General features: G+C 42.2%; 1 protein-coding gene across 2 annotated transcripts in view; it reads right to left on the reverse strand.

Moving 5' to 3' along the window:
• The window catches only part of XPO7 (exportin 7), a 75496-nt gene that overhangs the window by 47544 nt on the left and 1921 nt on the right, over positions 1-26031 (reverse strand). The window contains exons 2-9 of one of the 2 annotated variants that reach the window (XM_059490814.1): positions 17873-18019; positions 15356-15449; positions 11382-11548; positions 9832-9897; positions 5318-5422; positions 3255-3420; positions 2680-2753; positions 1522-1641 (exon numbers count right to left, since the gene is read on the reverse strand). In XM_059490814.1, the coding sequence (XP_059346797.1) occupies positions 1522-1641; positions 2680-2753; positions 3255-3420; positions 5318-5422; positions 9832-9897; positions 11382-11548; positions 15356-15449; positions 17873-18019 (939 nt within the window). Of the gene's footprint in view, positions 1-1521; positions 1642-2679; positions 2754-3254; positions 3421-5317; positions 5423-9804; positions 9898-11381; positions 11549-15355; positions 15450-17872; positions 18020-26031 lie in introns of both variants that reach the window. The other variant, XM_059490813.1, reaches the window with a different exon arrangement.

Below are 26031 nucleotides of genomic sequence, written 5' to 3' on the forward strand. Positions count from 1 at the left end.
GGACAAAAAGAGGAGGGGGACTCAGGAGCAGCTCTGCTGTCCCCTGCCAGAGGCTGGGATGGACCCTCATGGAATCAGAGACAGCTGCAACAACAAAACCAAGCTCCCAACAAAAGCCACCCTGCCCAGTCAGGAATTGGCACATTTCCTGGTTTTTGGGCATTTCCAGGGATGCTTCCAGTCCTTAAATACCCTTCCAATGGAGAATTGTTCTTAAAGGAGGAGTTCTGCTGTCCCCTGCCGGAGGCTCAGATCAGCATGGAATCAGAGACAGCTTCAACAGCAAGCCCAAACTCCCAACAAATCCCACTCTGCCCAGTCAGCAATCGCCACATTTCCTATTTTTTGGGAGGGTTCCAGTCCTTAAACACTCTTCCTACAGGAGCAGCTCTGCTGTCCCCTGCCAGAGACTCAGATTATCATGGAATCAGAGAGAGCTGCAACAACAAAACCAAGCTCCCAACAAATCCCACTCTGCCCAGTCAGCAATTGCCAATTTTCCTGTTTTTTGGGCACTTCCAGGGATGCTTCAAGTCCTTAAATACCCTTCCAATGGAGAATTGTCCTTACAGGATGAGTTCTGCTGTCCCCTGCCAGAGACTCAGATCATCATGAATTGGAGACAGCTCCAATTCCATGACTGGAACAAGCCCAAGCTCCTAACAAATCCCACTCTGCTCATTAAACCAGGTCACCAATTGCCACATTTCCTGGGTTTTGGGCATTTCCAGGGATGCTTCCAGTCCTTAAATACCCTTCCAATGGAGCACTGTTCTTTCAGGATGAGTTCTGCTGTTCCCTGCCAGAGGCTCAGAGCATCATGAAATCAGAGAACAAGTCCAAGCTCCCAACAAATCCCACTCTGCCCAGTCAGCAATCGCCACATTTCCTATTTTTTGGGAGGGTTCCAGTCCTTAAACACTCTTCCAATGGAGAATTGCTCCTACAGGAGCAGCTCTGCTGTCCCCTGCCAGAGACTCAGATTATCATGGAATCAGAGAGAGCTGCAACAACAAAACCAAGCTCCCAACAAATCCCACTCTGCCCAGTCAGCAATTGCCAATTTTCCTGGTTTTTGGGCATTTCCAGGGATGCTTCCAGTCCTCAAATACTCTTCCAACTGAGGAATTGCTCCTACAGGAGCAGCTCTGCTGTCCCCTGCCAGAATCTCAGATCATCATGAAATCGGAGAACAAGTTCAAGCTCCCAGCAAAACCCACTCTGCCCATTAAACCAAGTCAGCAATTGGCACATTTCCTGGTTTTTGGGCATTTCCAGGGATGCTTCCAGTCCTTAAATACCCTTCCAATGGAGAAATTGTTCTTATATCCACCATGAACCTTCCTTGGTGGTGGAATGGCAGGAAAAGGGAAGAGCAGGACAACGTTGCACTTCGCCAAGTGGGACGTGAAAAAGGATTTTTTCCAAGAAATTTTTTCCATGAAATTCATGAAAATGATATTTTGGGATTAAATGTGCTGGAGAGGATGCACAGACTCAGTTCCCCCCTGGAATACTCACCTGGGGGTTTTCCAGTATCCGTTTCACTCCATCCACCAGGTGAGATAAGAACTTTGCCCTCTCGGCGTTGTTGAAGAGGGAGCGGCGCACGGAGGCGATCTGCACCAAGCAGGATAAAACCTGCCAGGACACAGAAAAACGGGAATAAGCACAAAAACAGGGGTGAAAACAAGGAAATGAAGAAATTTTCCCCTCATGACATGAGCAGGGATTGAGGTTTGGTGCTCCTTTAGGGACCAAACAATTCTGTCTCCTCAGAAATCACAGCACCCAAACCAACAGCTCCATCCCAAAAATCACAGAATTATGGAATTCCTGAGGTTGGAAAAGCCCTTCAAGGTGAGAATCCAACCTTTGATCCCCACCTTGGCACCCAGCCCAGAGCTTTGAGTCCAGGTTTTCCCTGGACACCTCCAGGGATGGAGATTCCAATGGAATAATTTCAGATTTCCATTCAAAAAAAGGATTCTCACACCTCAAATCTCTCCTGAGATTTGATTCTCACACCTCAAACCTCTCCTTTTAAGGCCTGAAATTCAGAATTAGCCATTAACTCTCCACCAGAATAAGTGTAGTCTCCTTGGAAAAATTCTTTCTGAAGGCCCTTCCCTCTCAGCCTTGTTTTCACTAAGCTTTAAGTATGGGAAATATTTATCAGATAAATGCCTGAAAGGCCTTTTAAAATTATTTTTCCAGAAGAAACAATCAACTTTTTATTTTTCTAGAAGAAATAATTCAACTTTTTCCAGAAGAAATAATTCAACTTTTTATTTTTCCAGAATAAAAATTGTCCAACTTTTAGCTCAGTTGTGTCTCCATCCCAATGGACACGGCCTCGTTTGGAAGGGTGGAAGGAGAAATTCCAAACCTGGAATCCCAGGTTTGCCCCCCTATTCCTGTTGTGGTTTTAGGACTTTGTTTGGGAATAACAGGAGTTGCTCCCTCAAGGGGATGAGCAAACAGGAGATTCCAAGCTGTGTGAGGAGAAAGGAGGTTGGAATTCCAGCAAAAAAAGTGGTTTTAGGGAAAATCCAACCTTGGAGATGCTTCAAAACTCTCAGCAGCATTTGGACACCTCAGCACAACCTGGGCTATCTGAATCCCCAGGGAATCTCCCATAGGAATCCTAAAATAAAGGAAAATTAACCCTGGACTTACCAGAGGAGAAAATGAAGGAGGGATGGAATGATAAAGATCAAAAAACAACTGAAGGGTCGAAGAATCCAAGAATGCTGCAAGAGAAAAGAGGATTTTACCTCCATTTACAGCTTCCCACAGGTCTAATCCTTATTTTACCACCTGTGGCACATGGATTTGTCACACCAAAGCACCACAACCCCAAGAAAAATTCTCCCAGGATTTTGTATTTTTAAGGCTAAATGCTTTTCCTAGAAATTGAGTCACCCACAGGCACTTGGAACTGGGAGAAAATGACAGGAAAGTATTTTAAGAACACAATCTGTGCCTGTCAAATGCCTGCTGGGAACAGCAGGATGTGAGAAAAAGGTGCCAAGTTATTCAAGTTATTCCCTATTTTTCTTTTTAGATCCATTTTTCCTGGCTTTTGGAACAAGAGGTGAAAGACTGGAAGAGAAAAGAGATTTTAAAAGCAACATAAAATCCCCTAGGAATTAATCAGGTGGGTTTTAGGGCTGAGTTTAACCCCTGGCTTTGCAAAGTTGGGTTTATTTATAAAAACCCAAAGCCTGGGAGCATTTCCCAGGTGGGATCACCTGATCTCCAACTGGTTGGGATCTGCACAGTGCAAAGATCATCCGAGGACTCGTCCGTGGAGGTGCCGATGAAGTCGAAGTTCAGGCAGTTGTGGGTGAGCTTGAGGAGCTGCATCAGCAGCCCGTGCTGGCTCTCATCGTTCAGGTTCAGGTTCTTCCCAGAAGCCTGAGGAAAATGTGGAATTAAGGCAGGGAAACAGGAAAAAAAAAAAAAAAATTGGGAGGTAGCTGAATTTAGGCAGGATTTTATTTGTGGAACGAGCAGCAGGGGTGGTTTTATAGGTAGCGAGGCATAAGTAAAATACTGAAAAATAAATAAATATATTCCGGCATAAATAAAATCCCGGAATTTTTCCATATCAGGGATAACAGGCAGCATTGCCATGTTCCTCCCTGAACTACACAGGGATGAGGACTGAGGGATCCAGGAGATCATGGAATCCTTTTCTGTCTGACAGGAATCCTGTGCTCCCCTCCCAAGGGAATGAGGAAAACTGGGATAAAACTGGGACAAGGATTTATTTGTCAAAGATATTTAAAATAGAAATCCAAATTCTCCTTTTTTCCTGATGCTTTAAGCCAGGGAAGTTTAACCCCAGGCTCAGGATCCAGGGATTTATTTGCAGCTGGAATTGCAGAGAAGATTTTGATTTCTGGGTTTATTTTCTGTGTATTACCTAAAAATATATTTACCTAAATAATAATAACAATATTTTATATAAATATATATAATATATAAATATATATATTGTAGGTAATATGTATTATATACATATGTATATATATACACCTATGTATATATAAATATATATTATATGCATGTATATGATGTAAATATATATAACATGTAAATATATATATTATATGTATAAATAAAATCTATTTAATATGTATTATTTAAAAAAAATCGATTTATTAATATCAATTTTTTTAGGAGGAAGAACTTCCTTAATTAATCAATTTTTTCCTTGAGAAACAACAGGGAAATTTAACCCCAGGCTCAGGATCCAGGGATTTATTTGCAGCTGGAATTGTAGAGAAGAGTTTGATTTCTGGGTTTATTTTCTGTGTATTACCTAAAAATATATTTACCTAAATAATAATAAAAATATTCTATATTTTTATATTATATATAAAAATATATATAATGTATGTAATATGTATTATATACATATGTATATATATACCTATGTATATATAAATATATATTATATGCATGTATATTATGTAAATATATAACATGTAAATATGTATATGTATAAATAAAATCTATTTAATATGTATTATTTTAAAAAGTCGATTTATTAATATCAATTTTTTTAGGAGGAAGAACTTCCTTAATTAATCAATTTTTTCCTTGAGAAACAACAAGGAAGTTTAACCCAGGCTCAGAAATCAGGGATTTATTTGCAGATGGAATTGTAGAGAAGAGTTTGATTTCTGGGTTTATTTTCTGTGTATTACCTAAAAATGTATTTACCTGAATAATAACAAAAATATTTATATATAAAATATATACCTATAGAAAATATATATTTAATATGTATTATATATAGGTATATATAAATATATATATGCACATATATGATGTAAATACATATATAACATGTAAATATGTATATGTATACATAAAATCTATTTAATATGTATTATTTAAATAGAATCTATTTATTAATATCAAGTCCTTTAGGAAGGAACATTTCCTTAATGAATGAATTTTTTTCCTTGAGAAACAACAGGGAAGTTTAACCCAGGCTCAGGATCCAGGAATTTATTTGCAGCTGGAATTGTAGAGAAGAGTTTGATTTCTCTATTTTCTACTTATTACTTAATTAAAAAATTAATATTTAAAACATGTAATATTTCCTATTTAAATAAAGTCTATTAAATATTAATAATTTAAATAAAACCCATTTATTAATACAGATTCCTTCACCAACAAAAACTTCCTTAACGAATCCATTTTTTTCCTTGAAGAGCAACCCAAAACCGGATTTTTTTAGGAAGGAATTTCATCCCACCATTCCACTTCCCCAAAAAAAACCTCACCAAACTTTCCTTACCTGTTTCAGTAAACTGCAGGACAGGGTGAAAATATCAAATAAAGAGGAATCTCGGAAGGAAGAGGCGATTTTCCTGTGCTTGGTCAGGGGGTGGGTAGTGTCCGCCTGCAGGGGACAGAAACTGGGTTCAGAGCTGCTGAGGTCACACCAGGAAAAGCAGGAAAAGCAGCAGGAATCCCAGGAAATCCACCAGGAATCCCAGGAAATCCAGCAGGAATCCCAGGAAATCCAGATTTCCCTCCCCAGGACCAGTGGGATGCAATTCCCCAGCTTTTCCACGGAAAAATCCACATTTCTGTCACAAAGTTGGGTTGGGTTTATTCCCAATTCCTTCAATCTCTGCCCAAAACAGCAGCAAAATTTGGTTTTATTTGGGATTTTAGGAATGGGAATTCCCAGCTCCAAAGGGTTCAATCCCTCCTGGAGCTGCTGGGTACACAGGGATGAAGAACAGCAATTAAAATTATCCAGGTTATCCAGCTTGGACTTTGCTGGTTTATGGGATAAATGCCAGTCCTGGATCAGCCACTGGAGACCAGAGCTGGGAAAGAGCAAAACTCAGATTTTTTTCCCTCATGAAAAGGGGAAAAATGAGGGAAAATATCAAATATAAGGAATTCCAGAAGGAAGAGGTGATTTCCCTCCCCAGAACCAGTGGGATGCAACTCCCCAGCTTTTCCACGGAAAAATCCACATTTCTGTCACAAAGCTGGGTTGGGTTTATTCCCAATTCCTTCAATCTTTGCCCAAAACAGCAGCAAAAATGGGATTTATTTTGAATTTTAGAAATAGGAACTCCAAAGGGTTCAATCCCTCCTGGAGCTGCTGGGCAGAAAAGAATAAACAGCAGGAATTAAAATTCCAGATAGAAAAGGGAACTGGAAGGAGTTATCCAGGTTGGACTTTGCTGTTTTATGGGATAAATTCCTGGATCTGACACTGGAGCCCAGTACTCCAGCAAAACTCAGGGTTTTTTTTCCCATGAAAAGCGGAAAAATTAGGCAAAATTCCCATTTTTGTGACCATTCCCAGTCAAATTGCACCTGCCTCGGATGGGCATTGGGTTATCCTGGTGGGATGCAGAATTCCTGCAGAAATGTTTATATTTCACTGTTTAAACTAAATTAAATTAAATATTAATTAAAACTACATAAATATAGTTAAATTTTCAATTAAAAACTGAAATAACAAATGAAATTGAAATTTATGATAAAATTAAATTTCAATTTCCAAACCTCTCCTCCAGCATTTGAGGAACCAGGACAGCTCCAATGTTGGATTTTAGACCTGAATTTTCCCAACAATTCCATGGAGGACCCCAAAACTCCCATCTTTTATATTGTAGAAAGAAAAGCTCCAACAGATCCTAAATTTTTCAGGTGTTTTAATACCCAAGTTATTCCTCAGCTCAGACTATTGGGATTTCAGGGAGTTTAGGTAAATGAATATTATTTAATTCCTATTTCAAGCCATTTGTGGGGACGGAAAATTCCCTTTATTTTTGGCCTTGGGAAAATGGGATTTCCTTCTTCACCATCACAGTAAATTTGGCTTTAACAGTGAATTCAGCTTAAATCACTAAACTGTGCTTAAATTGGTGAACTTGGCTTAAATCAGTAAACTTGGATTAAATCAATGAATCAGGCTTCTCCATTTCCAATTCTGAAATCCCTCCATGATTTCTCTGGATTAAACAGCATCCCAGGGAAATCTGAAGTTAGTTACTTAATGAGACCAAAAAAAACCTATTTGTTTTTTCCAGCTGTTTTTTTTTTTTAAGGAAAAACAAAGACTTTTCCACTTATTGTGACCCTCAGGACTGCAGCAAAATCTGCATGCCTGAGGGAAAACCATGGGAAAAAACATGGAAAAAAGACAAAAAAACCCATGGAAATTGGGATAGCATCAGGTAAAGGTGTTTATTCCAGTTTCCAGGGGAATTTCAGAGGGAATTCCAGAGCACAGCCCTGGAGGGATTTTAAATCCTCTGGAAAAGCTGGGCCAGGATTGGGGCTGGCCAGGCCTGAGGGGCTGGGAAAGGAACATGGCTTGGAGGATCCTGAAGGATTTCTGGGGATTTTATCCCAGAAATTCCTTCACAGTTTCATCCTGGATGAAAACAATGCTTTAAAAATGGGCACAGTTGGAAAATTTTGGCGTTTTCTCCAAGGTGTAGGAGGAGGGTCAGAAAATCAGAGACTTTTCCACTCATTGTGACCCTCAGGACTGAAGCACAATCTGCACGCCTGAGGGAAAACCATGAAAAAAAAACATGAAAAAAACATGGAAAAGCCACAGAAATTGGGATAGCAGCAGGTAAAGGTGCTCATCCCAGTTTCCAGCTGCAATTCCAGAGGGAATTCCAGAGCACAGCTCTGGAGTGATTTTAAATCCTCTGGAAAAGCTGGGCCAGAATTGGGGCTGGCCAGGCCTGAGGGGCTGGGAAAAGGACACAACCTGAGAATCCTGAAGGATTTCTGGGGATTTTAGAAATTCATTCAGTTTCATCCTGGATGAAAGGATGCTTTTAAAATGGACAGAGTCGGAAAATTTGGGGTTTTTCTCCAAAGTCTAGAAGGAGGGGCAGAAAATCACAGACTTTTCCACTCATTGTGACCCTCAGGACTGCAGCAAAATCTGCATGCCTGAGGGAAAACCATGGAAAAAAAGACAGAAAAAAATGCAGAAATTTGGATAGCACCAGGTAAAGGTGCTTATTCCAGTTTCCAGCAGCAATTCCAGAGGGAATTCCAGAGCACAGCTCTGGAGGAATTTTAAATCCTCTGGAAAAGCTGGGTCAGGACTGGGCCTGGCCAGGAAAAGGATCTGGGAAAGGGACACAATCTGAGAATCCTGAAGGATTTCTGGGAATTTTATCCCAGAAATTAATTCAGAGTTTCATCATGTTGAGAGGCTTTGTTTAAAAATGGGGACAGTTAGATAATTTTGGTTTTTTTCTTGCTGGTCTAGAAGGAGGGTCAGAAAATCAGAGACTTTTGCACTCATTGTGACCCTCAGGACTCCAGCTAAATCTGCATGCCTGAGGGAAAACCATGGAAAAACCATGGAAAAAAAGAAAAAATGCAGAAATTGGGATAGTAGCAGGTAAAGGTGCTTATTCCAGTTTCCAGCAGCAATTCCAGAGGGAATTCCAGAGCACACCCCGGAGGGATTTTAAAACCTCTGGAAAAGCTGGGCCAGGATTGGGCCTGGAGAAGAACACAATCTGAGAATCCTGAAGGATTTCTGGGAATTTTATCCCAGAAATCATTCAGAGTTTCATCCTGGATGAAAGACATAGTTTAAAAATGGGGACAGTTGGAAAATTTGAGTTTTTTCTCCCTGGTCTAGAAGGAGGGGCAGAAAATCACAGACTTGTGCACTCATTGTGACCCTCAGGACTGTAACACAATCTGCACGCCTGAGGGAAAACCATTAAAAAAACCATGAAAAAACCATGGAAAACCCACAGAAATTGGGACAGCACCAGGTAAAGGTGCTTATTCCAGTTTCCAGCAGCAATTCCAGAGGGAATTCCAGAGCACAGCCTGGGGGAGGTTTTAAATCCTGTGGAAAAGCTGGGCCAGGATTGGGCCTGGCCAGGCCTCAGGGCCTGGAAAAGGATACAATCTGAGAATCCTGAAGGATTTCTGGGGATTTTATCCCAGAAATTCATTCAGAATTTCATCCTAGATGAAAACAATGCTTTAAAAATGGCAGAGTTGGAAAATTTGGGGTTATTTCTCCTTGGTCTAGAAGGAGGGTCAGAAAATCAGAGACTTTTCTTCTCATTATGACCCTCAGGACTGCATCACATTATGCCTACATGAGGGAAAACCATGGAAAAACCATGGAAAAAAGACAGAAAAAAACCACAGAAATTGGGATAGCAGAAGGTAAAGGTGCTTATTCCAGTTTCCAGAGGAATTCCAGACAAATTCCAGAGGGAATTCCAGAGCACAGCCTGGGAGGGATTTTAAATCCTCTGGAAAAGTTGGGCCAGGCCTCAGGGACTGGGAAAGGGCCACAATGTGAGAATTCAGCAGGATTTGTGGGAATTTTATCCCAAAAATTCATTCAGACTTTCATCCTGGATGAAAGGCTTTGTTTAAAAATGGGGACAATTTGGTAATTTTGGGTTTTTCTCCCTGGTAAATATGAGAGGCTGACAACAGAAAGTTCTCACACATATCCTCACTAAATCATTCTTTTTTCTTGGTTTTTTTCCCCCTTCTCATGCCAGAAAACCACACCAAAACATGGGAAAAGATGGAAGATGCCAATGAAACAAAACAATCCCTCCAGACAGGAGCTCTCAGCATCTCACCACAAAGAGGGAGTGAAAAACAACAACAACACCAACAACAACAAATACCCAACAAACACAGAAATTCCCCCTGAAACACCTCCCAGACAGCAAAATCCCCAAAATAAAAACCCAGAAAAGGCAGGACACAACAATATGAATGAGAAAATTGGACACTTACTTCACTGAGGAAGGCTGTAGCACTTACTTGATTAATTTCATTCGTTAGTTGGGACAGGATTGTCACTCCTATGATGCAGTGCTCTACACTGTCCTGGGGAGGCAAAGGCACAGCTTTTTTTTTTTTGGAAAAATTCCCTTTTTTTGTTGTTTTTTCCTTGGAAAAATTCTTGGCTAGAAAAGCTTAATCCTTATTAAAAAAATAAAATAAAGGAGATTTTGGCAGGTTGATCCGAGTCAATGAATGCAGGAAGTTGAAAGAAATATCAGGAATATTCATGAGGTGGAAAAGATGGATCCTAAAGTTTGGAGCACCCAGAAACAAATCCCTGCTCCCTGAATTTTTAAGATGAAATGTGATTTCCATGGATAGGAAAGAAAACAAAGAAAATATTCCTTGATTTTCTACCCATCCATGAGGTGGAAAAAACGGATCCTAAAGGTTGGAGCACCCAGAAACAAATCCCTGCTCCCTGAAACAATTCCCTGCTCCCCGAATTTTTAAGGAGTCAAACATTAAATGGGATTTCCATGGATGGAAAGGGAACAACAAAGCAAAAAATTTCTTCATTTTCTACTCATGCATAGGGTGGATTTGAGGGTGGAAAAGATGGATCCTAAAGGTGGGAGCATCCAGGAACAAATCCCTGTTTCCTGAATTTTTAAGGAGCTCTTCACCCTTGGAAGCCCCTACTGAAAACCACCAACATGGAAGGATCCAAACTCCTTCAGGCCATCTCCAAACTCCCAAATTTTGGTGAAACTGGGAATTCTGAGGAGGGAATCTGAGCTGCAGGAACCTGGTGCAGAGCTGGGAGCATCCAGGAACAAATCCCTGCTCCCAGGAACAAATCCCTGACTTTTAAGGAACTCTTCACCCTCAGAAGCCCCTCCTGAAAACCACAGACACAGAAGAACCCAAACTCCTCCAGGCCATCTCCAAACTCCTTTCTGGTGGATTTTGGGGAATCCTGGGAATTCCAAGGAGGGAATCTGAACCCCAAGAACCTGGTGCAGAGCTGTGAGCATCCAGGAACAATTCCCTGACTTTTAAGGAGCTCTTCACCCTCAGAATCCCCCACGGAAAACCACCAACATGGAAGAACCCAAACTCCTTCAGGCCATCTCCAAACTCCCAAATTTTGGTGAAACTTGGAATTCTGAGGAGGGAATCTGATCTGCAAAGACCTGGAGCAAATCTAGGAGGATCCAGGAACAGTTTCCTGCTCCCAGGAACAAATCCCTGAATTTTAAGGAACTCTTCACCCTCAGAAGCCCCTACTGAAAACCACAGACACAGAAGAACCCGAACTCCTCCAGGCCATCTCCAAACTCCTTTCTGGTGGATTTTGGGGAATCCTGGGAATTCCGAGGAGGGAATCTGACGTGCAAGGACCTGGTGCAGAGCTGGGAGGAGGAATGATTCCCTGCTCCCCAAATTTTTAAGGAGCTCTTCACCCTCAGAAGCCCCTCCTGAAAACCACCAACACGGAAGAACCCGAACTCCTCCAGGCCATCTCCAAACTCCTTTCTGGTGGATTTTGGTGGATCCTGGCAGCTCTGAGGAGGGAATCTGACCTGCAGGAAGCGGGTGACGTCGTTGATGACGTTCCTGAAGACGTACTCGTCCTTCTGGCAGTCGAACCAGCCCAGCTTGGTGATCCTGGCGTAGAGCTGGATCAGCGCCTGCGTCACGAACGTCGCCAGCTTCGGCCTCGTGGCCAGGTAGTTCAGCACATAATTCCCTGCAAAACGGGGAAAAGATGGAGCTGCAGGCAAAATTCAGCTCTGGGGAACGGCCTGAAGGAAAAGGATCTTTGGGGAGGTTGGTTTGCGTGGGGGAAGTTGGGAGAAATGTTGGGAATAAGAGAGAAGTGTTGGGGTTTTGTTTGGGAATTTTAAGATGCTGGGAAAGGGGTGGATTTAACCCTGGGAAAGAGTTGGATTTAGCTCTGGAATAGACCTGGGAAAAGGGTTGGACTTAGCCCTGGAAAAGGGCTGGATTTAGCTCTGGAATAAACCTGGAAAAGGGTTGGATTCAGCCCTAGGAAAGGGTTGGAATTAACCCTGGAAAAGGGCTGGATTTAGCCCTGGAATAAACCTGGAAAAAGGTTGGATTCAGCCCTAGGAAAGGGTTGGCTTCAACCCTGGAAAAGGGCTGGATTTAGCCCTGGAATAAAACTGGGAAAGGATTGGATTTAGTCCTGGAAAAGGGCTGGACTTAGTCCCAGAATAAAACTGGGAAAGGGTTGGATTTAGCCCCAGGAAAGAGTTGGATTTAACCCTGGAATAGACCTGGGAAAGGGTTGGATTTTATCCCAGCCTATTAAATCCTAATTCCTAGCCCTGCAATAAACCTGGGAAAGGACTGGATTTAACTCTGGAATAGACCTGGGAAAAGGTTGGATTTAGCCCTGGAATAAAACTGGGAAAGGGTTGGATTTAGTCCTGGAAAAGAGTTGGATTTAGCTCTGGAATAGACCTGGGAAAAGGCTGGATTTAGTCCTGGAAAAGAGTTGGGTTTAGCTCTGGAATAGACCTAGGAAAGGACTGGATTTAGTCCTGGAATAAAACTGGGAAAGGATTGGACTTAGCCCTGGAAAAGGGTTGGACTTAGCCCTGGAATTAACTTGGGAAAGGGTTGGATTTAGTCCTGGAATAAACCTGGGAAGGCTGGATTTAAATCCTAGCCTATTAAATCCTAATTCCTAGCCCTGCAATAAACCTGGGAAAGGGTTGGACTTAGCTCTGGAATAAACCTGGGAAAGGGTTGGATTTAGCCTTGGAATAAAACTGGGAAAGGATTGGATTTAGCCTTGGGAAAGGGCTGGGTTTAACCCTGGAATAAATCCAGGAAAGGGCTGGACTTAGCCCTGGAAAAGGGTTGGACTTAGTCCTGGAATAGACCTGGGAAAGGGTTGGATTTAACTCTGGAATAGACCTGGGAAAGGGTTGGACTTAGTCCTGGAAAAGAGTTGGGTTTAGCCCTGGAATAAAACTGGGAAAGGGTTGAATTTAGTCCTGGAAAAGAGTTGGATTTAGCTCTGGAATAGACCTAGGAAAGGACTGGATTTAGTCCTGGAATAAACCTGGGAAAGGATTGGATTTAGCCTTGGAATAAAACTGGGAAAGGATTGGATTTAGCCTTGGGAAAGGGCTGGGTTTAACCCTGGAATAAACCCAGGAAAGGGTTGGAATTAGCCCTGGGAAGGATTGGATTTAGTCCTGGAATAGACCTGGGAAGGGTTGGATTTAGTCCTGGAAAAGAGTTGGATTTAGCCCTGGAAGAAAACTGGGAAAGGGTTGGATTTATCCCTGGAAAAGGGTTGGATTTATCCCTGGAAAAGGGTTGGATTTAGTTCTGGAATAAACCTAGGAAAGGGTCTTGGACAATCCTAAGGGTTTTGGGCCAAACCCAAAAGGTTTTGGGGAAAAATCCCAAGGGATTTTTGGACAATCCCAAGGGGTTTTTTGGCCAATCCCATAGATTTTGGGAAAAATCCCAAGGATTCTGGACAATCCCATGTGGTTTTTAGGACAACCCCAAAGGGTTTTTTGGATAATCCCAAGGGTGTTTTGGGACAATCCCAAAGGGTTTTTGGGGAAAATCCCAAGGTTTTTTAGGAGATTCTCCAAGGGTTTTTGGGCAAGTCTCAAGAGGTTTTTGGGCCAATCCCAAGGGTTTTTTGGGACCATCCCTAAGGTTTTTTGGGACCATCCCAAAGGATTTTGGGACAATCCCAAGGACTTTTAGGGCCAAGCCCAAAGGGGTTTTAGGACAATCCCAAGGGGTTTTGGGGCCAGTCTCAAGAGGTTTTTAGGACGATCCCAATTGTTTCTGGGAAAAATCCCAAGGGGTTTTTGGGTCGACCCCAAGGGTTTTTAAGAGAATCCCAAAGGGTTTTTCGGGACAAATCCAAGGATTTTGGACAACCCCAAGAGTTCTTTGGGCCAATCCCAAAGATTTTTGGGCCAATCCCAAAGATTTTTGGGCCAACCCCAAGGATTTGGGACAATCCCAAGGATTTTTTGGGAACATCCCTAAGGTTTTTTTGGGCCAATCCCAAGGGTTTTTGGACAATCCTAAGGATCTTTAGGACAATTCCCAGGATTTTTAGGAGAATCCCAAGGATTTTTTGGGACCATCCCTAAGGTTTGTTGGGACAATCCCAAGGACTTTTGGCGACAATCCTAAAGGGGTTTTTGGGCCAAACCCAAAGGTTTTTTGGGCCAACCCCGAGGATTTTTTGGGACAACCCCAAGGGTTTTTAGGAGAATCCCAAGGATTTTTGGGACAATCTAAAGGGGATTTTGGGACTAATCCCAAGGCTTTTTTGGGGAAAATCCCAAGGGGTTTTTAGGCCAATCCCAAGCGGTTTTAGGACAATTGCAAGGATTTTTAGGAAAAATCCCAAGGGCTTTTTAGGACAATCCCAAGGATTTTTTGGGGCCAATCCCAAGGACTTTTAGGACAATCCCAAGGGATTTCTGGGACAATCCCAAGGGTTTTGGGAAAAATCCCAAGGGGTTTTTGGGCCAATCCCTAGGATTTTTTGGGTCAACCCCAAAGGTTTTTAGGACAATCCCATGGATTTTTTGGGACAATCCCAAGGATTTTTTGGGGCCAATCCCAAGAATTTTTAGGACAATCCCAAGGACTTTTGGGGCCAATCCCAAGGGGTTTTTGGGGACAATCCCAAGGATTTTTGGCCAATCCCAAGGGGGTTTATGGGAAAATTCCAAGGCTTTTGGACAATCCCAAGGATTTTGAGGACAATCCCAAGGATTTTTTGGGACAATCCCAAGGATTTTTTGGGGACAATCCCAAGAATTTTTAGGACAATCCCAAGGACTTTTGGGGACAATCCCAAGGGGTTTTTGGCCAATCCCGAAGGTTTTTAGGACAATCTCAAGGGTTTTTAAGACAATCCCAAAGACTTTTAGGATAATTCCAAGGATTTTTTGGGGACAATCCCAAGGGGTTTTTGGGGACAACCCAAAGGTTTTTTTGGGCCAATCCTAAGAATTTTGAGGACAATCCCAAGGATTTTTTGGGCCAATCCCAAGAATTTTTAGGACAATCCCAAGGATTTTTTGGGGACAATCCCAAGGGGTTTTTGGCCAATCCCAAAGGTTTTTAGGACAATCTCAAGGGTTTTTAAGACAATCCCAAAGATTTTTAGGACAATTCCAAGGATTTTTTGGGGCCAATCCCAAGGATTTTTGGGGACAATCCCAACGGGTTTTTGGGGACAATCCCAACGGGTTTTTGGGGACAACCCAAAGGTTTTTTTGGGCCAATCCCAAGAATTTTGAGGACAATCCCAAGGACTTTTGGGGACAATCCCAAGAATTTTTAGGACAATCCCAAGGATTTTTTGAGGACAATCCTAAGAATTTTTAGGCCAATCCCAAGAATTTTTAGGCCAATCCCAAGAATTTTGAGGACAATCCCAAGGATTTTTTGGGCCAATCCCAAGGATTTTGAGGACAATCCCAAGGATTTTTGGGACAATCCCAAGGATTTTTGGGGAGAACCCGCGGGCACTCACGGATGTCGATGCGCTGCTCCAGGGGCAGGGGGTTGTTTGTGCGCGACACCAGTTTGGTAAGGCAGGTGGCCGCCAGCAACTGGGAGTAGGAGGACTGGAAAAAAAAGGGAAAAAATTCCCAAAAAACCAAAAAAAAACCCAAAGGAATTTTAGTTCATGGGAAGTAAAATTAATGAAATTTTAATTCATGGAATTTTAATTCATGGCTTTGAAGCAAATTCCAGCCCAGGAGCTGAAAGGAAGCGGCTCCCACCTCAGAAGGATGTGGGTGAAGGACATTCCACAAATTCCACAAATTCCACAAATTCCACAAATTTACTGGGATAAAATCCCCAGGTTTTACAGGAATTCACAGGAATTTTGCAGGAATTTGCAAGAATTTACAGGGATTATGAAAGGATTTATAGGAATTCAGCAGGAATTTTGCAGCAATTTACAGGAATTTTGCAGCAATTCTGCAGAAACTCCGCAGGAATTTTTGGGACGTGGAATTCCAGGATTTTGGGGAATTTGGGGATGTGGAATTCCACAATTTTGAGGGAATTCTGGGGAATTTCTGGGATGCGAAATTCCATGACTTCGGGGAATTTTTGGGATGTGGAATCCCATGATTTTTGGGGAATTTCTGAGATGTAAAAATCCACAATTTGGGGCAATTTTTGGGATGTGGAATTCCAAGATTGTGGGCAATTTTTGGGATGTGGAATCCCATTATTTTTGGGAAATTTCTGGGATGTGGAATTCCATGATTTTGGGGAATTTGGGGATGTGGAATCCTATGATTCTGGGGAATGTTTGTGCTGTGGAATTCCAGGATTTTGGGGAATTTTTGGGGAACTTTTGGGGAATCTTTGGGATGTGAAATTCCATGACTTTAAGGAATTCTTGGGACGTGGAATTCCACAATTTTAGGGAATGTTTGGGATGTGGAATCCCAGGATTTTGGGGAATTTTTGGGAATTCTGGGGAATATTTGGGATGTGGAATTCCATGACTTTGGGGAATATTTGGGATGTGGAAATCCACTATTTGGGGAATTTGGGGATGTGGAATTCCAGGATTTCGGGGACTGTTTGGGATGTGGAATTCCAAAATTTTGGGGAATTTTTGGGGAACTTTTGGGGAATCTTTGGGATGTGGAATTCCATGACTTTAAGGAATTCTTGGGACGTGGAATTCCACAATTTTAGGGAATGTTTGGGATGTGGAATCCCAGGATTTTGGGGAATTTTTGGGAATTCTGGGGAATATTTGGGATGTGCTCACGCTGCCTCTCTCAAGGAGGAGCTGGCACTTGGGGAAAGTTGGTGAACTCCACCAGGGCATGGAATTCCAGGAATTTAGGGAATTTTTTTGGAATTCTGGGGAATTTTTGAGATGTGGAATCCCATTATTTTGGGGGATTTTTGGGACGTGGAAACCCATGATTTTGGGGAATTTGGAGATGTGGAATTCTAGCATTTTTGGGATGTGGAATTCCAGGATTTTGGGGAGTTTTGGGAATGTGGAAATCCACAATTTGGGGCCAATTTTTGGGATGTGGAATTCCAGGATTTTGGGGAATATTTTGGGATGTGGATTCTGGGAAATTTTTGGGAATTCTGTGGAATTTTTGGGGATATTTGGGATGTACTCAGGCTGCCTCTCTCGAGGTGCAGCTGGCACTTGGGGAATGTTGGTGAACCCCACCAGGGCATGGAATCCCAGGATTTTTGGGAATTTTTGGGATGTGGAATTCCAGGATTTTGAGGAAGTTTTGGGACTTGGAATTCCACAGTTCTGGAGAATTTTTGGGAATTCTGGGGAATTTTTGGGGATATTTTGGGAATGTTTAGGATGCGCTCACACTGCCTGTCTCGAGGTGCAGCTGGCACTTGGGGCTGTTGGTGAACCCCACCAGGACATGGAATCCCATGAATTTGGGGAATTTTTGGGATGTGGAATCCCATGATTTTAGGGAATTTTTGGGGATATTTTGGGAATGTTGGGGGTGTACTCACGCTGCCTCTCCCGAGGCGCAGCTGGCACTTGGGGAATGTTGGTGAACCCCACTAGGGCATGGAATCCCAGGATTTTTGGGAATTTTTGGGATGTGGAATCCCAGGATTTTGAGGAAGTTTTGGGACTTGGAATTCCACAATTCTGGAGAATTTTTGGGAATTCTGGGGAATTTTTGGGAATGTTTAGGATGCGCTCACGCTGCCTCTCTCGAGGCGCAGCTGGCACTTGGGGCTGTTAGTGAACTCCACCAGGGCATGGAATCCCATGAATTTGGGGAATTTTTGGGATGTGGAATCCCAGGATTCTGGGGAATTTTTGGGGATGTTTTGGGAATATTTGGGGTGTGGAATCCCATGATTTTAGGGAATTTTTGGGAATGTATGGGGTGTACTCAGGTGGCCCCTCTCGAGGCGCAGCTGGCACTTGGGGAATGTTGGTGAACCCCCCCAGGACATGGAATCCCAGGATTTTTGGGAATTTTTGGGGATATTTTGGGAATGTATGGGGTGTACTCACGCTGCCCCTCTCGAGCAGCAGCTGGCACTTGCTCAGGCAGTCGGGGCTGTTGGTGAACTCCACCAGGGCCTTCTCGGCCTGCAGGCGCGTGCCCGTGTCCGTGGTCTCATAGAGCTGCTTGCACAGGTTCTCCAGCTGGGCCAGGCTCTGCCAGGGAAGGCACGGACACAGCACGGCGTGGGACACGGGAGAAACGGGGGGGAAACGGGGAAAAACGGGGGGAAATGGGGAAAAAAAACAGGGAAAAAGGGGGAGAAACAAGGGGGAAAACAGGGAAAAAACAGGGGAAAATGGGGAAAAATGGGGAAAAGCGGGGGGGAAATGGGGAGAAACAAGGGGGAAAACAGGGGAAAATGGGGAAAAATGGGGAAAAACAGGGGGAAAATGGGGAAAAATGGGGGGAAACAAGGAAAAACCAGGGGGAAATGGGGAAAAAACAGGGGGAAAACAGGGGAAAAACAGGGGAAAATGGGGAAAAAACAGGGAAAAATGGGGAGAAACAAGGGGGAAAACAGGGGGAAAGCAGGGGAAAATGGGGAAAAACCAGGGGGAAAACAGGGAGAAAACAGAGGAAAAACAGGGGAAAGCAGGGAAAAACAGGGAAAAATGGGGAAAAAACAGGGGAAAATGGGGAGAAAACAGGGGGAAAACCAGGGGGAAAATGGGGAGAAACAAGGGGGAAAACAGGGGAAAACCAGGGCAAAATGGGGAAAAACGGGGGAAAATGGGAAAAAATGGGGGGAAATGGGGAAAAATGGGGAAAAGCGGGGGGAAATGGGGAAAAATGGGGAAAAACGGGGGGAAAATGGGGAAAAACGGGGAAAAGCGGGGGGAAATGGGGGGAAAATGGGGAAAAATGGGGAAAAACGGGGGGAAATGGGGAAAAAACGGGGGGAAATGGGGAAAACCAGGGAAAAATGGGGAGAAACAAGGGGGAAAACAGGGAAAAAACAGGGGAAAATGGGGAAAAATGGGGAAAAGCGGGGGGGAAATGGGGAGAAACAAGGGGGAAAACAGGGGAAAATGGGGAAAAATGGGGAAAAACAGGGGGAAAATGGGGAAAAATGGGGGGAAAATGGGGAAAAACGGGGGGAAACAAGGAAAAACCAGGGGGAAATGGGGGAAAAACAGGGGAAAATGGGGAAAAAACAGGGAAAAATGGGGAGAAACAAGGGGGAAAACAGGGGGAAAGCAGGGGAAAATGGGGAAAAACCAGGGGGAAAACAGGGAGAAAACAGAGGAAAAACAGGGGAAAGCAGGGAAAAACAGGGAAAAATGGGGAAAAAACAGGGGAAAATGGGGAGAAAACAGGGGGAAAACAGGGGAAAACCAGGGCAAAATGGGGAAAAACGGGGGAAAATGGGGAAAAATGGGGGGAAATGGGGAAAAATGGGGAAAAACGGGGGGAAATGGGGAAAACCAGGGAAAAATGGGGAGAAACAAGGGGGAAAACAGGGAAAAAAACAGGGGAAAATGGGGAAAAACAGGGGGAAATGGGGAAAAATGGGGAAAATGGGGGCAAAATGGGGAAAAACCAGGGGGAAACCAGGGGGAAATGGGGAAAAACCAGAGGGAAAACAGGGGAAAACGGGGGAAAATGGGGAAAAACCAGGGGGAAACAGGGAAAAAACAGGGAGAAAACAGGGAAAAATGGGGAGAAACAAGGGGGAAAACAGGGGAATAACAGGGGAAAGTGGGGAAAAAACAGGGAAAAACAGGGAAAAACCAGGGGAAACCAGGGAAAAATGGGGAAAAACCAGGGGGAAAACAGGGAAAAACCAGGGAAAAATGGGGAAAAGGCAGGGGAAAAACAGGGGAAACACAGGGGAAAACAGGGGAAAAACGGGGGAAAATGGGGAAAAACCAGGGGGAAAACCAGGGGGAAAACAGGGAAAAATGGGGAAAAGCCAGGGAGAAAACAGAGGAAAAAACAAGGGGGAAAATGGGGAAAACCAGGGGAAAATTGGGAAAAATGGGGGAAAAACAGGGGAAAATGGGGAAAAGCCAGGGAGAAAACAGGGGAAAAAACAAGGGGGAAAATGGGGAAAAACCAGGGAAAAATGGGGGGAAAATGGGGAAAAAACAGGGGGAAACCAGGGGGAAATGGGGAAAAAACAGAGGGAAAACAGGGGAAAACGGGGAAAAAACAGGGGGAAATGGGGAAAATGGGGAAAACCAGGGAAAAATGGGGAGAAACAAGGGGGAAAACAGGGGAAAAACAGGGAGAAAACGGGGAAAAATGGAAAAAACAGGGGAAAACCAGGGGAAACCAGGGAGAAAACAGGGGAAAAATGGGGAAAAAAACGGGGAAAAATGGGGAAAGAACAGGGGGAAGACAGGGAAAAAACATGGGGAAAAACAGGGGAAAAACAGGGAAAAAAGGGGAAAAGCCAGGGAGAAAACAGGGAAAAAATAGGGGAAAAACCGGGGGAAAATGGGGAAAAACCAGGGGGAAAATAGGGGAAAATGGGGAAAAATGAGGAAAAAACAGGGAGAAAACAGGGAAAAAACAGGGAAGAAAGGGGAAAAACCAGGGAAAAATGGGGAAAAGGCAGGGGGAAAACAGGGGAAAAACAGGGAAAAATGAGGGGAAAACAGGGGAAAAACAGGGGGAAAAACAGGGAAAAATGAGGAAAAAAACAGGGGGAAACCAGGGGAAAAAACAGGGGAAAACCAGAGAGAAAACAGGGAAAAAATGGGGAAAAAACGGGGAAAATGAGGAAAAAACCAGGGCAAACCAGGGCAAACCAGGCATTTTTATTCAACATTTCCACAAAATTCCATCATTTCTGTTTTCATCCACAATCTCCACAATTTTGGGAGTTTTCATCCATAATTTCCACAAAATTTCCATAATTTTAGGACTTTTCATCCATAATTTCCATAACTTTGGGACTTTTAACCCATAATTTCCATAAAATTTGCATAATTTTGGGAGTTTTTAATCCATAATTTCCACAAAATTTGCATAATTTTGAGAGTTTTCATCCATAATTTCCATAAATTTGGGACTTTTAACCCATAATTTCCATAAAATTTGCATAATTTTGGGAGTTTTCATCCATAATTTCCACAAAATTTCCATAATTTTAGGAGTTTTCACCCATAATTTCCATCAATTTGGGAGTTTTAACCCATAATTTGCATAAAATTTGCATAATTTGGGTTTAAGGAAAGAGGAATTTAAAGGAAAAAATTGGAAAAATCTGCTTCCAAATGGGGAAAAAAAATTGAATTTACGACCCCTCTCTGCTCCAATATTTTGGAAAATCCCCAAAAATTCATTCCAAGTGCAAAATTCCCATTAAAATGTTTGGGGGTTTCTTCATTCCATATAAAATCCATTAAAAATTATTTTTGGGCTTCACAAAATCAGGAAAAATTCTTTAAAATTTGGATTTGTGCTTCACAAAACCACAAAAAAATTCCTTAAAATTTGGATTTGTGCTTCTTTATTCCAGGTAAAATCCATTAAAAATTATTTTTGGGCTTCATCAAATCAGGAAAAATTCTTTAAAATTTGGATTTGTGCTTCATAATTCCACATAAAATCCATTAAAATTTTTGGGAGTTTCTTCATTCCATATAAAATCCATTAAAAATTATTTTTGGGCTTCACAAAATCAGGAAAAATTCTTTAAAAATTGGATTTGTGCTTCTTTATTCCAGGTAAAATCCATTAAAAATTATTTTAGGGCTTCACAAAATCAGGAAAAATTCCTTAAAAATTGGATTTGTGCTTCACAAAACCACAAAAAAATTCCTTAAAATTTGGATTTGTGCTTCATAATTCCAGATAAAATCCAGAAAAAATAAAAATTTTGTGCTTCAAAACTCCAGGAAAAATCAAGAAAAATTGAATTTGGGTTTCTTCATTCCAGGTAAAATCCATTAAAAATTATTTTTGGGCTTCACAAAATCAGGAAAAAATTCCTTAAAATTTGGATTTGTGCTTCACAAAACCACAAAAAAATTCCTTAAAATTTGGATTTGTGCTTCATAATTCCACATAAAATCCATTAAAATTTTTGGGAGTTTCTTCATTCCATATAAAATCCATTAAAAATTATTTTTGGGCTTCACAAAACCACAAAATTTCCTTAAAAATTGGATTTGAGCTTCATAATTCCACATAAAATACTGAAATTTTTGGGGGTTTCTTCAGGTAAAATCCATTAAAAATTATTTTAGGGTTTCACAAAATCAGGAAAAATTCTTTAAAATTTGGATTTGAGCTTCATAATTCCAGATAAAATCCATAAAAAATTATTTTAGGGTTTCACAAAATCAGAAAAAATTCCTTAAAAATTGGATTTGTGCTTCACAAAACCACAAAAAAATTCCTTAAAATTTGGATTTGTGCTTCTTTATTCCAGGTAAAATCCATAAAAAATTATTTTAGGGTTTCACAAAATCAGGAAAAATTCCTTAAAATTTGGATTTGTGCTTCGTAATTCCAAGTAAAATCCAGAAAAAATAAAAATTTTGTGCTTCAAAACTCCAGGAAAAATCCATAAAAACTGAATTATTCAGGTGAATAAAATCCCTAAAAAATCCCAGAATTGAATTTTTGGAAATTCAGAATTTCACAGGAAGCAGCGATGGGATTTTCCCAATTTTGTTCCTAAAAATCCCCAAATTCCCAAAGAATTTTTCATTAAAAATCCCCAAATTTTAAAGAATATCCCATAAAATTAAATGGGATTTTAGGCAGGAATTTCATTACAAATTGCAGGAATTTTCCCCTGAAAAAATGGAAATTAAATGGGATTTTGGGCAGGAATTTTCCCCTGGAAAAAGGGAATTAAATGGGATTTTTGGCAGGAATTTCATGAGAAATTGCAGGAATTTCTCCCTGAAAAAAATGGAAATTAAATGGGATTTTGGGGAGGAATTTCATGAGAAATTGCAGGAATTTCTCCCTGAAAAAATGGAAATTAAATGGGATTTTGGGCAGGAATTTTCCCCTGGAAAAAGGGAATTAAATGGAATTTTGGGGAGGAATTTCCTCTGGAAAAAGGGAAATTTAATGGAATTTTTGGCAGGAATTTAATGAGAAATTGCAGGAATTTCTCCCTGAAAAAATGGAAATTAAATGGGATTTTGGGCAGGAATTTCCCTTGAAAAAATGGGAATTAAATGGGATTTTGAGCAGGAATTTCATGAGAAATTGCAGGAATTTCTCCCTGAAAAAATGGAAATTAAATGGGATTTTGGACAGGAATTTTCCCCTGGAAAAATGGAAATTAAATTTAATTTTGGGCAGGAATTTAATGAGAAATTGCAGGAATTTTCCCCTGGAAAATGGGAATTAAATGGGATTTCGGGCAGGAATTTCCCTTGGAAAAAGGGAATTAAATGGAATTTTGGGGAGGAATTTCCTCTGGAAAAAGGGAAATTTAATGGAATTTTTGGCAGGAATTTAATGAGAAATTGCAGGAATTTCTCCCTGAAAAAATGGAAAATAAATGGGATTTTGGGCAGGAATTTCCCTTGAAAAAATGGGAATTAAATGGGATTTTGGGCAGGAATTTCCCTTGGAAAAATGGGAATTAAATGGGATTTTGGCCACTCTTATTTTTTTTTTTGGGATCAGAATTAAGGCTTTGGGATTAATTCACTGGGAAGTGCCAGGGATAATAAAGAACTCCGGGGAATTCGGATTTTTCCCAAAAAAACCAAAAAAAATCCACAAGGAAAATCCCCCCAGCTGGGCCTGGATTGGGGATTTGGGGTCAATTTTAGGGTTTGGGGTCATTTTCAGGGGATTGGGGTCAATTTTAAGCAATTTAGGGTCAATTTTAGGAAATTTGGGGTCAATTTTAGGAAATTTGGGGTCATTTTTAGGGGGTTTGGGGTCAATTTTAGGAAATTTGGGGTCAATTTTAAGGTTTGGGGTCAATTTTAGGGCGTTTGGGGTCAATTTTAGTGGGTTTGGGGTCATTTTCAGGGGATTTGGGGTCAATTTTAAGGGATTTGGGGTTCATTTTAGACAATTTGGGGTCAATTTTAAGGGATTTGGGGTCAATTTTAGGGGATTTGGGGTCAATTTTAGGATGTTTGGGACCAATTTCAAGGAATTTGAGGTCAATTTTAGGGGGTTTGGGGTCATTTTCAGGGGATTTAGGGTCAATTTTAGGGGGTTTGGGGTTAATTTGAGGCGATTTGGGGTCAATTTTAGACAATTTGGGGTCAATTTTAGGGGATTTGGGGTAAATTTTAAGGGATTTGGGGACCAATTTCATGTGATTTGGGGTCAATTTTAGGGTTTTGGGGTCATTTTTAGGATGTTTGGGACCAATTTCAGGGGATTTGAGGTCAATTTTAGGGTGTTTGGGGTCATTCTCAGGGGATTTGGGGTCAATTTTAGAGGATTTGGGGTCAATTTTAAGGTTTGGGGTCAATTTTAGAGGATTTGGGGTCAATTTTAAGGTTTGGGGTCAATTTTAGAGGATTTGGGGTCAATTTTAAGGTTTGGGGTCAATTTTAGGGCGTTTGAGGTCAATTTTAAGGTGTTTAGGGTCATTTTCAGGGGATTTGGGGTCAATTTTAGGGTGTTTGGGGTCAATTTTAGGGTGTTTGGTGTCATTTTCAGGGCATTTGGGGACCAATTTCAAGGGATTTAGGGTCAATTTTAGACAATTTGGGGTCAATTTTAGGGTTTGGGGTCGATTTTAGGCAATTTGGGGTCAATTTTAGGCAATTTGGGGTCAATTTTAAGGGATTTGGGGACCAATTTTAGGAAATTTGGGGACCAATTTTAGGAAATTTGGGGACCAATTTCAAGGGGTTTGGGGTCAATTTTAAGGCGTTTGAGGTCAATTTTAAGGTCTTTAGGGTCATTTTCAGGGGCTTTGGGGTCATTTTCAAGGTGTTGGGGTCAATCTCAAGGGATTTGGGGTCAATTTTAGAGGGTTTAGGGTCAAGTTTAGGGCGTTGGGGGTCATTTTTAGAGGGTTTGGGACCAATTTTAGGGTGTTTGGGGTCATTTTTAGAGATTTTTGAGTCACTGAGGGGTTTTGGGGTTCAATTCCAGAGGGGCTGGGGCCTCTTTCTGAGGGTTTGGGGTCAATTGGAGAGGTTTAGGGTCACTCTCAGAGGGTTTGGGGTCACTCTTAAGACGTTTTGGGGTCAATTTGAGAGGGTTTGGGGTCAATTTGAGAGGGTTTGGGGTCAATTTGAGAGGGTTTCAAAGGGTTTTGGGTTCCCTCATTGGGGGTTTGAGCCCACTCTGAGGGTTTTGTTCCCTTCCTGATGGGTTCAGGTCCATTTTTCAGGGGTTCAGGTCCATTTTTCAGGGGTTCAGGTCCATTTCCCAGGGGTTCTGTCCCTGGAACAGAACCTGGAACTTTCCCAGCCCTGGATTTCCCTCCTCGCTCCTGCCCCGTGAACTTTTCCATTCTGAAATTGCCCTGAAACACCCAAAGGAAACCTTGCCCAAACCTGAGCGTGCACAGGGCTAGGAAAGGAACCCAAATCCTGCTGGGAAAGGATCCCAAATCCTGCTGGGAAAGGATCCCAAATCCTGCTGGGAAAGGATCCCAAATCCTGTGGGGAAATGAACCCAAACAGGGCTGGGAAAGGATCCCAAATCCTGCTGGGAAAGGATCCCAAATCCTGTGGGGAAAGGAACCCAAATCCTGCTGGGAAAGGATCCCAAATCCTGCGGGGAAATGAACCCAAACAGGGCTGGGAATTGACCCCAAATCCTGCTGGGAAGTGACTCCAAATCCTGCAGGGAAAGGATCCCAAATCCTGCTGGGAAAGGAAGCCAAATCCTGTGGGGAAAGGAACCCAAACAGGGCTGGGAAAGGATCCCAAATCCTGCTGGGAAAGGAACAGAACCAGACAAGGAAAGGAACCGAACCTGGCTGGGAAATGACCCCAAACCCGGCTGGGAAAGGAACCAAACCTGGCTGGGAACAGAACCCAAACAGGGCTGGGGAATGATCCCAAACCTGGATGGAAAAGGAACAGAACTGAGCAGGAAAAGGATCCCAAACAGGACCTGGAAATGACCCCAAACAGGGCTGGGAAAGGAACCCAAACATGGATGGAAAAGGACCAGAACCAGGCAGGGAAAGGATCCCAAACCTGGCTGGGAAAGAAATTGAACCAGGCAAGGAAAGAAACCCAAACAGGGCTGGGAAATGATCCCA

The sequence above is a fragment of the Ammospiza nelsoni genome, chromosome 30, assembly GCF_027579445.1.
Source record: "Ammospiza nelsoni isolate bAmmNel1 chromosome 30, bAmmNel1.pri, whole genome shotgun sequence".
Taxonomy (NCBI): domain Eukaryota; kingdom Metazoa; phylum Chordata; class Aves; order Passeriformes; family Passerellidae; genus Ammospiza; species Ammospiza nelsoni.